This window comes from Talpa occidentalis, unplaced genomic scaffold (genome assembly GCF_014898055.3).
Source record: "Talpa occidentalis isolate TD23 unplaced genomic scaffold, MPIMG_talOcc4v2.1 talOcc4.7, whole genome shotgun sequence".
In the NCBI taxonomy this organism is placed as follows: domain Eukaryota; kingdom Metazoa; phylum Chordata; class Mammalia; order Eulipotyphla; family Talpidae; genus Talpa; species Talpa occidentalis.
In genome coordinates, this window is record NW_023605083.1 from 121,037,920 (window position 1) to 121,050,703 (window position 12,784).

Consider the following 12,784-nt stretch of genomic DNA (forward strand, 5'->3'; position numbering starts at 1 on the left):
CACTCTGACTCTGGTGAATTCTCTCACCCTCCCGCACTTCTGACTGTATCCAGTGCTTGTATAAATAAATAAATAAATAAATAAATAAATAAATAAATAAATAAATCTTTAAAAAAAAAGTTTGTGCTACAAATAATACCACGAAGAAAGGAAAGAACAATGTACAGAATGAGAGAAAACATTTGCAAATCATGTACCTGATTGAGACTTGTATCCAGAATATATGAATAACTCTTTATAAACAGAGCTATAACACAATTTAAAAGTGGGCAAGGATATGAAAAGATGCTTGATATTATAAGTCAATAAGGAATGCAAATTAAAGTCACAAAGAGATGCCACTTTACACGGATTAGGATGACCATAATCCAAATGACAGATAAGAAGTGGTGGAGAAGTGTAGAAATTAAAATTCTCATTCATTGTTGGTGGAAATAATAAAATGATGCAGCAACTTTGGAAAACAGTATTACACAGATCCTCAAAATGTTAAACAAGCAATTCTACTACTAGGTTTCCCCAAGAGAAATGAAAATATAAGTCCATACATAACTTGTACACAAACAGACATATGTAATTTCAAAGCTAACAATGAATGGATCAAAAAGTTATGGTATATTTATACAATGGAATATTACTCAACAATCAAAAAAGACAAACTCATGTCATTTGCAGCAACATGGATGAAGCTAGAAGGGATTATGCGAGCTGAAATTAGTAAGAAGAAAAAAGATAAATACCAGATGGTCTCACTTATATGTGGAATAGAGAGAAACCAAACAAAAGGTCAAGAAAATTTAAGTTAAATTTATGGCTCATGTTATATCTCTTTGGACATTGTGGCTTTAGAGCTCACAAAAAGTATTACACATTTCATTTGTTGTCTAGAAAATGCAAACTAAAGTATAGGTGGCCTAAGTAATTTTTTCCCAGACTAGTGCTATTATCTTTTTTGCATATTTCATAAAAGATTTTAGAACTGTAAGTTATCCCACTCAATAAAGCTGATTTATCCTTAGCAATTATAAAAGTATTACAGAAGAGATCTCATGGAAAAAGTTCACCAATCACCTGGGTGTTATACTAACTTTTAATTCTACTATATCATTCAAAACATAATTTAAAATATGGCTAGTTCCTGCTTATGATCTCCACATTAGGAGTTAAAAGTCTTTCTCCCTCTATTCCTCTAATTCAACTCTAATCCTCTCAATTCAGTAGAAATGGACTAAGCGAAGATATTTTCACCTCTATCTCCACTGAGTTCAAATGATTCCACTTTCCCTATCCCACCTCAAAACCTTTCTCTTTTTTTTTTTTTTTGCATAGAAGAACTGGGGTGTAGGCCAGAGTGGGGATGGCGGTGAGAAAACTCACCAGAGACAGAGTGAGGAGCAAAACAGGAGGATTTACTGAAATACACTAAGGGAAGCAGCAGCTGAAACAGGATTAGCTCCCTGCCCCGGGATCGAACTCAGACCATAATGGTGATTGCACTGAGATTTAATCACTAGGCTACAAGGGAGGCCCCCTCCCCCCACCTCAAAAGCTTTCTGTAGAATTACTCTTTTCCCTACTTTACTATTCATGAGTAAGAGCTCTCTGTTTTCTTGCAGTCGTTTTCTATTTTCTTTTTTTTTTTATAACATTGTTTTTTTTTTTTTTAAGACTTATTTATTTATTTATACAAGCACTGGGTACAGTCAGAAGCGCGGGAGGGTGAGAGAACTCACCAGAGCCCGAGTGGGGAGCAGAACAGGCAGAAGGACCGAAGTACACTGCTGAGGGGAGCAGCGGGCGAGACAGGAGAGGTCTGTGCGCCATGTGGGACCCTCCCCCGGTGGCCAGGGAGCAGCCGGGGATCGAACCGGCTCTGCAGAAGCTGCGGACAGCTTGGCAACCCAGCGCTCAACCACTGTAACACCGGGGAGGCCCCGTTTTCTATTTTCAATCCCTTCTGCCTCCCCCTGGATCTTCTCTCTTTTACAAATGTCATCTCCCCTCTGAGAGCTCCTTCCCCTTCTAATATCATTTCTATATAGATATGCAACGTTAATTTCTTTTTCATGGACATTGCCTACTATCTTTTCATCCCACTTTTGTTCATATTATTTCCTCTGCATGTGATTTTTTTATTCCACAAACCCTCAAAGTGATGAATGGTCATAATTTAATCTCTTCTTTACACACTATAACAGTATGTATTACTTAAAAAGGTAGGAAAGCATAAAGTACATTTCAGAAAGATTCTCATCATGAAAACAGTGAAAGTCCCAGCATTAAAAAGTTAATCTTCGGGCCTCCCCGGTAGCGCAGCGGTTGAGCGCTGGGTTGCAAAGCTGCCCACAGCCTCTGCAGCACCGGTTCGATCCCCGGCTGTTCCCCGACCACAGGAGGAGGGTCCCACATGGCGCGCAGACCTCTCCTGCCGCCCGCTGCTCCCCTCAGCAGTGTACTTCGGTCCTTCTGCCTGCTCTGCTCCCCGCTCTGGCTCTGGTGAATTCTCTCACCCTCCCGTGCTTCTGACTGTACCCAGTGCTTGTATAAATAAATAAATAATTTTTTGTTTTTTTTTTTAAAAAAGGTTAATCTTCAGCTACCTGTAATGAAGTGTCTATCTGTGAAAAAAACTGATCCTACACGACAGAGTTTGAGCTTTTCTCTAGAGGCAACAAAACTAAAAATTCTCAAAGCAGAGATAAAGCTGTATTGCAAGGGCTGAGTATGGAAACAGATCTAGGTCAATGGAGCAACAAGGGAAAGACAGTGGGAATGGGCTTCTGTATTCTTACAAGGATAGAAGAATGGGAAGACTAAGGTAGACTTCAGAGGAAGGGGCCAGCCAGCTGGCCAAGTAATGATACAGGACATCACTCAAGGGAACAAGTTTCCGTCAGCTTTCTCCAGCCTTCACTATCCTTAATGCAGCAGAGTGCTTCACATTTTTTAGCTTATGAAAACATCTTAAGATCTGAAGAAATGTTGGAATATCTTCCCAGGAAAGTAACACACCCATAGCTTATAACTGAACATAATTTTGGAAATTCAAACAAAAACCATTCATGAATACCAAGTTAGGAAGTCTTAAATATAAGAATTCCTGAAAGAATACGTAAGAAATTGATCATTGTTTTGGTTTCCAGGGTAGAAAGTGGGGGCAAGGATTTAGGGTGAGAAGGCAATGTACTATGCATTATATGCCCCTTATGTGCTAATAATAGCATCACTAGAGACATGCTTATTTTTTAAATTAAAAAGAAAAGATATTTAAGAATAAATTAGTTATCGTTCAGGGCATGTCTCAATCACAGCTTAACATGAGGGAAAAGAGAAAATCCCCTTGCTCCACTAGATTATCTAACCCTACTTTTTCTGAAGTTCTTTTATCAAGAAACACATTTTGGGGCCTCCCCGGTGGCGCAGCGGTTGAGCGCTGGGTTGCGAAGCTGCCCGCAGCCTCTGCTGCGCCGGTTCGATCCCTGGCTGCTCCCCGGGCACCGGAGGAGGGTCCCACATGGCGTGCAGACCTCTCCTGCCACCCGCTGCTCCCCTTAGCAGTGTACTTCGGTCCTTCTGCCTGCTCTGCACCCCGCTCTGGCTCTGGTGAATTCTCTCACCCTCCTGTGCTTCTGACTATACCCAGTGCTTGTATAATTAATTAATTAATTAATAAAAAAAAACACAATTTGTGTTTCAAAGGGTAATATCCTTAAATATGTAAATATAACTTGAATCATCAGTAGAATTTATTGTCAGTCTAAGTAGAAACTGATCAGATCCTTTTCTATCTTCACAAGGAGTATGACGCAGATAAACACTGGACTTCAGAAGGATATGCAGAAATGAACAAAAAGAAACTGGGAAATTTATAAACAATTTACTTATTTCACAATTGCTTGCAATCTGCCTTTACCAATGGATACAAAAAACAAACAGCTGTTTAAAGTGACTTCACATTCCACTAGACAAACATGCCAATATTTTACCAGTAACTATGGCTATATTCAAAATACAATGACTTTCTATGTACTCTTCGAGGTAGAATGAAAGAGTTGGAATTTTCTTTTTTACTTAATTGAGAAAGCTAAAATTTCTATAAAGCTAAGTGTCTACTGTGTTATGATGGACAAGCATAAAAGCTAACTGAATCACATAAAACACTCAAACTTGGGTCTCCTTGGTGGCACAGGGGTTAAAGTCTTAGCACTATCAAGCTATTGCCAGCCACTGCAACATGGGGTATGGGGCATGGGTTTGATCCTCAGCCAGGGAGCTAACCCACATGGTACAGCAGACCTCTCCTGTTTCACCCACTGCTGCCCTCAGCAATGTATTTTGGTAGAACTGCCTGTTCTGCTCTCCACCCTGTCTCTGGTGAATCCTTTCACCTCCCCACACCTGTGGCCTACACCACAGCTCTTATATGCATGAATGAATAAAAATAATATCTTTTAAAAAAAATAAGGCCTCCCTGGTGGTGCAGCGGTTGAGTGCTGGGTTGCGAAGCTGCCCACAGCCTCTGCAGCGCCGGTTCGATCCCCGGCTGCTCCCCGGCCACTGGAGGAGGGTCCCACATGGCGCGCAGACCTCTCCTGCCGCCCGCTGCTCCCCTCAGCAGTGTACTTCGGTCCTTCTGCCTGCTCTGCTCCCCGCTCTGGCTCTGGTGAATTCTCTCACCCTCCCGCACTTCTGACTGTACCCAGTGCTTGTATAAATAAATAAATAAATCTTTAAAAAAAAATTGCCTTGCTATCCCAGGTCTTTAAAAAAAATAAAATAAAAATAATAACGAAAACATTCACACTTACTTGCAAAATATGTGATCACATTTTGTGGAAACAGGCTCTTTGATTAACTCCAGACTAGAAAGAGAGAAAAAAAAAAAAGAACATAAATGAGGCTCAATAATTTATTTAAAAATAAATACACCTTAGCAAAGAGGTTCAAATTTAAGCTTCTATATCTGAGTCAAGGTAAGGCTGTAAATTCATTCAATCAACATTTATTAAAAATCTGCTGTGCTTGGAACTAAAAATACAACAGAGAATATGACCCTTACCTTCACTGAATTTCCAGACAGAGAAGCTGAATATAATCTTTCCAACACTGCATACTATCATTAGCATTTAAAAGATTAGCCGATAACTACTTCACATTAATTAGTATTCACTGATAGGTTTTTGAACTGTCACTGCAGATGTATATCCTATATTTTAATAGAGTTTATTTATTTATTTTAAAGATTTTTTTGTTTATTTATTTATATAGCACTGGGTACAGTCAGAAGCCCAGGAGGGTGAGAGAATTCACAGAGCCAGAGCGGGAGCAGAGTAGGCAGAAGGACCAAAGTACACTGCTGAGGGCAGCAGCGGACAGCAGGAGAGGTCTGTGCGCCATGTGGGACCCTCCTCCGGTGGCCTGGGAGCAGCCGGGGATCGAACTGGCGCTGGAGAGGCTGTGGGCAGCTTTGCAACCCAGCGCTCAACCACTGTGCCATCAGGGAAGGCCCTTAACTAGAGTTTAAATTTCACAAAAACAGGGCCTCCCCGGTGGCGCAGTGGTTGAGCGCTGGGTTGCGAAGCTGCCCGCGCCTCTGCGGCGCCGGTTCGATCCCCGGCTGCTCCCTGGCCACCGGAGGAGGGTCCCACATGGCACGCAGACCTCTCCTGCCGCCCGCTGCTCCCCTCAGCAGTGTACTTCGGTCCCTCTGCCTGGCTCTGGTGAATTCTCTCACCCTCCCACGCTTCTGACTGTACCCAGTGCATGTATAAACAAAAAACAAACAAATAAATAAATAAAACATGCTTCTATAAAAAAAATCAGCTTTATAAAAAATAAATAAATAAATTTCACAAAAACAGAAATTTCTTGTGGATTCCCCACACCACTTCTTTTGTGTATGATGGCCTTTTTATTTTAATTTTCTTAATATGAAAAATTTTAAGCATTTATACACATAATAATAAAATGAACTCCATGGACTATCACCCAGTTTCAAGAATTTTCAACTCATTAGCCAATCTTGTTTCACCCACCCAAAGCCCAGATTATTTTATAGCTAATCCCAGCTGTCATATTAGTTATTCTTTATTTGAGAACATCTTTATTTTTTTTAAAGATTTATTTATTTATGCATACAAGAGCTGGGTTACAGGCCAGAGATACGGGGCGGGGGTGTGGGGTTAGAGGATTCTCCAGAGATAGCGGGGAACAGAAAAGGCAGGCAGACTGAAACACACTGCTGAGGGGAGCAGCGGGAGAGTCAGGAGAGGTCTGCTGCGCCTTGTGGGTAGCTTCCTGGCTTGCAGGGGAGGGCTGCAGAGGCTGCAGATAGCTTCACAGTACTGCGCTTAACCCTCCTTGTGCCACCAGGGAGGCCCTATTTGAGAACATTTTTTTTGTTGTTGCTTTTTAAAAAATATTTATCTAGATTTATTATTTATAAAAGATTTATTATTTATTATTTAGATTTACTATTTATTATTTAAAAAAGAGCTGGCGTACAGGCCAGAGGTGTGGGAGGGTGAGAGGATTCACCAGAGACAGAATGGGAAGCAGAACAGGCAGAAGGACTGAAAGCACTGCTGAGGGGAGCAGTTGGCGAGATAGGAGAGGTCTGCTGCGCCATGTGGGTTGCTCCCTGGCTGGCTGGGGATCGAACTCATGCTGCAGAGGCTGCAGATTGCTTCATAGTGTGGTGCTTAACTCCTTGCGCCACCAGGGAGGCCCAACACTATATACTTTTATATCACTTCAGGAGGTGCACCATGTTTGGTTTGATTACTTTATAAAAATAATGTAATAAATATTCACTAAAGAAAATTTGGAAAATAAATAAATCTAGATAAGTATTAAAATTTTAAGATAAGAAAATACATCACCAAATTCCCATCCTTACCTAACCATAAAAATCTCAAGGTCCTCTGAGATTAACTCACATACTAATATAACAAGGACTTGCTGAGCACCTGCTACATGTAAGCACTGTCTTGAGAGATGAAAATACAGGTGTAAGCAAAATAAAGCCTGCCCTTATAGAATTTATATTCTAGTTGTGATACATAATTGACCACAGGGTGGTCAGGGAAGGTCTCTGAGAAGACCTCTGAGAAGATAACATAGGAGAACAGCTGAATAATGTGAGGAAACAAGATTTTTGACAATTGGGTGAACATTCTAGCAGAGGGAACAATTTTGCTTTTTGGAGAATATCAAGAAGGCCAAGATCTGGAATGGAATGACCAAGGGGAGCAATAGTAGTAAAAGAGGTCAGAGAAGTAGCTGAGAACCTGAGCAGGTGAGAACCTATAGCTTTTATTCTGGACAAGAGCTTTAGAAACTGGTTTTAGGTAAAGTTCAGGCAGGACATCAAAGAACAGGTAACCTGGAATGTGGTTCTTTTCATTAAATGTTTAACATTTTAGAATAGGATCACAAGAAAATCTGGGGGACAATAGACTTCTTGTGAAGGGATTGGTAACACAACTCTTGTAATCATGGGGTTTCTGACGCATCATGGGGCAATGAAAAGAAAAGCACTAGAATGAGCCTGAAGGCTGCATTTCTAATACCTGTTCTCTCTCTGTGTCTCTCTTTCTCTTTATTAGCAGAGCAATCTCAGGCCAAGTACTCCACCTGAACCTCAGTTTTCCTCTCAGTCATCTATCCCCCCTACCAGTTCTTCAGTTCTTTGTGAGAATAAAATTAAATGCTCCTTGGGAAAATGCTCACCTTAGGTGACTTGTACCTATCTTAGTAGTATTATCAGCACCAAATGTGATTTAAAAAAGAAAAACAATCTGACAAAGAGAACTCTGATTTGTTACTAAATCACTATTCCTGAGATAAGCTATATATCAAAGAGATTCTCAATAAAAGAGAAATTGGATTTAGCGATGATACCAGATGGCTTTCGTTCTCACCAATGACTCAATTCTGAAATAATTATATTTCAGTGTGGTAATTATAAGCCAAGTTTTACAAACATACTGCAAACACAAACTTTGAACAGATGAAAACTCTTAATATGTAAAAAGGTAACAACTATCCAAGGAAGAGCTTGAAAAGGAGTTGGAAATGAAAAGAAATTTAAATGTTTCTTTTCTGGATGCTGATGAGAGTAAATGTTTACTAAGAAATAGTTTCAAATATTTTACACACTTTACAAACTAGGCAAGATTTGAGACTTACTGCATATTTGTATTTTGAGTTTCCAATATGGATAAGTGATTGGGGAAAAAAGCTAGATTTGTCCATCTACTAGGACACATGTTATTTTATTTATATATTTATTTTTGCATAGAAGAACTGGGGTGTAGGTCAGCAGTGCAGGGGGTGAGAGGATTCACCAGAAATAGAGTGGGTATTAGAACAGGCAGATCTACTGAAATACACTGCTGAGGGGAGCAGCGGGAAAGACAGGAGAGGTCTGCTGCACCATGTGGGTATCTCCCTGACTGGCTGGGCATTGAACTTATGCTGCAGAGGCCTGGATAGCTTCATAGCGCTGTGCTTAACCCCTTGCGCCACAAAGGAGGCCCCAGGGACTAATATTTTAGCAAATTCTACTGAAAGTCAAAATTTTACATAGTGACAAGTAAAAAATTAGAAAGAACTACCAAATACCAGGGGGAAATGCCAATGGTGACTCAGAGGGCAGCAGAAAGAATTTACCTGGAGCAATCTAAAAGCTACCATAAGCAACACTGTTTGCGGTCATCATCAGGGATCATTTATTAAAACATAACTTCAGGGCCTCCCCAGTGGTGCAGCAGTTGAGCGTTGGGGTGCGAAGCTGCCCGTGGCCTCTGCAGCGCCGGTTCGATCCCCAGCTGCCAGCGAGGGTCCCACATGGCCAGACAGATCTCTCCTGCCACGCCTACTGCTCCCCTCAGCTGTGTATTTCATCAGTCTGCCTGTTCTATTCCCTGCTCTAGCTCTGTGAATTCTCTCACCCTCCCACACTTCTGACTGTACCCAGTGCTTGTATAAATAAATAAATAAATAAATAAATAAATAAATAAATAAATCTTTAAAAAATAAAATTAAAATAAAACATAACTTCAGGGGCCTCCCTGGTGGCGCAAGGGTTAAGATGCAACCTATAAAGCAATCTGCAACCACTACAGCACAAGTTCGATTTCCAGCCAGCCAGGAAGCAACCCACATGGTGCAGCAGACCTCTCCTGACTTGCCCACTGCTCCCCTCAGCAGCGTACTTCAATCTGCCTGTTCTGTTCCCCACTCTGTCTCTGGTGAATCCTCTTACCACCCCCCCACACACCTCTGGCCTGTACCCCAGCTCTTGTATGCATGGATAAATAAATCTTTAAAAAAAAAAAAAACTGCAAATTACACTGCTTAAAAAAAAAGTGAAGTAGGTATGATTCCTATTCTCCAATGGCTGATATGAGTTTAAGGTTTAACAAGGCCTAGCATGAGCAATTACAGTTTAAAAACCAAAGTCCGTCTAACAGAAGACACTAAAAAAATAAGGAGCTTGAAAAAACACAACAGTTGACTGAAAACGAAAATTAACTTCATTCCTGCATCTTTAATTTTTATGTATCTGAGTGTTTTAATTGATTGTTTAATTTGCCAGAATGAGAAAGAACATTACATTTTTATGACTGAGTCCCATGGAAATGTAAAATAAATGGGCCCAAATACCATATTGTTGAAGACTTTTTGATCTCTCTTAGTAATTATCATGAGTAAGTTTTGTGCTTTTTTCAAAAACAATTATTTGTCCACATTGTCATTTCCTGCTTCTCTGGCTCTGTTCTATAAATTAAGCTGTAAATCTTATTTAGCTCTTGTTTTTGTTTAGCTGAAATGTCGAGGGGCAAGGGAGAAGAGGGTTACTTATAAATCTTGTAACTCTCTGAAAACACACTTGCATTTTCTTTAATCTTATTTAATTCACTCCAAATATGAAAAACAACTTTCATGAAGCATAAAGAAAAATTTATTTGAATTTACTCTCCTGTATAGAAGGTAAGGGGCAATAGGTGCAGCTTTTCCATTTATTTTTTTTAAAGATTTATTTAACCATGCATACAAGAGCTGGGGTACAGGCCAGAGATGGGGGGGGGGCGTGAAAGGATTCACCAGGACAGAGTGGGGAACAGAACAGGCAGACTGACTGAAATACACTGCTGAGGGGAGCAGCAGGCAAGACAGGAGAGGTCTGCTGTACCATGTGGGTTGCTCCCTGGCGGGCCGGGAATCAAACTTATGCTGTAGAGGCTGAGGATTGCTTCATAGTGCGGTGCTTAACCCCTTGAGCCACCAGGGAGGCCCAGCTTTTCCATTTATTGAGTATTGCCCACAACTAACCATCACCATATTAAAAGCCACTAACCCATCAAAAACCAAATTTATTATTTAGTACCTTCAATAAATGATTGTCTATAATTGAGTAGCTACTATGTCCCAGGTACTGTTCTAACCACTGAGGAAATGAAAGAAACAAAAATAAATACTTGTGCTCTTGTGTTCATATTCTGCGTGGGCTTAAAAAAAAAAAGGATAAAGAGTGTCAGTAATGAGTTATGGAGAAAGAGGACACAGAGAACAGGGATACTTAAGACTGTTGGGGATGTTACCATCTTTTTTTTTTTTTTTTTAAAGATGTATTTATTTATTTATACAAGCACTGGGTACAGTCAGAAGCGCGGGGAGGGTGAAAGACTTCACCAGAGCCAGAGCGGAGAGCAGAACAGGCAGAAGGATCAAAGTACACTGCTGAGGGGAGCAGCGGGTGGCAGGAGAGGTCTGCACACCATGTGGGACCCTCCCCGATGGCCGGGGATCGAACCGTCGCTGCAGAGGCTGCGGGCAGCTTCGCAACCCAGCACTGAACCGCTGTGCCACCGGGGAGGCCCAGGATGTTACCATCTTAAATAAAGTTATCTGGAAATACTTCTTTGAAAGGGGAAATTTCAAGAACGGTTTGTGAGCCATGCAATTATCAGGGGAAGAACATTCCAGGCCAGAGGGAACAATAATAAGCATAAAAACTCAGAGGCAGAATAAGTCACATGACTTAAGAACATTCAAGAGGCTCGAATGCCCCGAGTAAAGAAAGTAAGCTAGGAGAAGGTAAGCAGTAATTCTTCTAAATTTCCTTGCTGGTTTTTCACCAATAGATTATGAAGTAGAGTTTTTAATTTATTTTGTATTTAGTTACCACAAAGATCATCTAGTGACTGTATAGGGCTTATAGCCTTTGTTGTGTTATGGACCCCCTTGAGGAGCTAGTCAAATTCATCTTAGTGTAAAGTGTTTAAAGTGCACAAAAGGGCTTCCCTGGTGGCGCAAGGGGTTAAGCACCGCACTATGAAGCAATCCGCAGCCTCTGCACACAGAGTTCGATCCCTGGCCCACCAGGGAGCAACCCACATGGCGCAGCAGACCTCTCCTGTCTCACCCACTGTTCCCCTCAGCAGTGTATTTCAGTCAGTCTGCCTGTTCTGTTCCCCACTCTGTCTCTGGTGGGTTCTCTCACCCCCCAGTATCTCTGGCCTGTACCCCAGCTCTTGTATGCATAAATAAATCAATTACAAAAAATAAAGTACACAAAAAATATAATTATACAAGAAACTTACATTGAAATACAGTTCTAGGGCCTCCCCTGGTGGCACAGCGGTTGAGCGCTGGGCTGCGGAGCTGCCTGCAGCCTCTGCAGTGCCGGTTGGATCCCCGGCCTCACCCGCTGCTCCCCTCAGCAGTGTGTTTCATCAGTCTGCCTGTTCTGTTCCCTGCTCTGGCTCTGGTGAATTCTCTCACCCTCCCACGCTTCTGACTGTGCTTGTGTAAATAAATAAAAATAAATCTTTAATAAATAAATATTTGTTAAAAAAAAAAAAAAAAAGAATTCCTGAATAGATACAAGAGAACTTTCTAGGGTGATGGAAATATGCTGTATCTTTAAAACTGCCTTATGCAGATATATTAATATATGCCTGTCAAAACTCACTCACTCGTACACTATAGTGTACACTTGTACACTGCATTTCACTCTATGTCTATTACACCTCAATTTTTTTGCATCTTGAATATTCTCATCCCCTTTTATTTTGTAGGTGAAGAAAAACAAAGGCTCACTCAAAAAACCAAAGATTTGCTAAAGGTTTTGAAGACTTGCCACACTCTTATTTAAACATATAGGGCTAGTTTCAGCCAAAGGTTTGAAGATATACCCACTCACAAACACCAATCATTCAGGATCTTATTTTACCATTATTAACTATGTCCATTTTAAGTGATCAAGCTAGTTTTAAAGTAATACAGTATATTAGTAATATAGTATATTAGTAATACAGTATATTAGTAATATAGTCACTTTGCTATACATTCTATCCCCATGATTGATTTATTTTGTAACTAGAAGTTTGTACTTTTTTGACCCATTTCACCCTTCCTCCAGGCACAAATCTGTTCTCTGTATCTGAGTGTGCTTTTTGCCTTTTTTATTTTTAAAGATTCTGATTTAATTCCCTTAGCATAATGCCCTTAAGTTCCATCCATGATGCTTTAAACGGCAACATTTCATTCTTTTTTTATGGCTAAACATTATTTTTAATAGCCAATGTTAATCTTTTTTTTTTTAAAGATTTATTATTTACTTATTTATACAAGCACTGGGTAAGTCAGAAGTGCGGGAGGGTGAGAGAGCCAGAGCGGGGAGCAGAGCAGGCAGAAGGACAGAAGTATACTGCTGAAGGGAGCAGCGGGCAGCAGGAGAGGCCTGCGCGCCATGTGGGACCCTCCTCAGGTGGCC

At 40.8% G+C, this 12,784-nt stretch overlaps 1 protein-coding gene across 10 annotated transcripts in view; it reads right to left on the bottom strand.

The window, feature by feature from the left end:
• Positions 1 to 12,784, bottom strand: part of BRCA1 (BRCA1 DNA repair associated) — a 63,536-nt gene that overhangs the window by 48,700 nt on the left and 2,052 nt on the right. For all 10 annotated transcript variants that reach the window (XM_037491520.2, XM_037491521.2, XM_054688761.1 and 7 more), the window contains exon 3: positions 4,809 to 4,862. In XM_037491520.2, the coding sequence (XP_037347417.1) occupies positions 4,809 to 4,862 (54 nt within the window). The remainder of the gene's footprint in view (positions 1 to 4,808; positions 4,863 to 12,784) is intronic.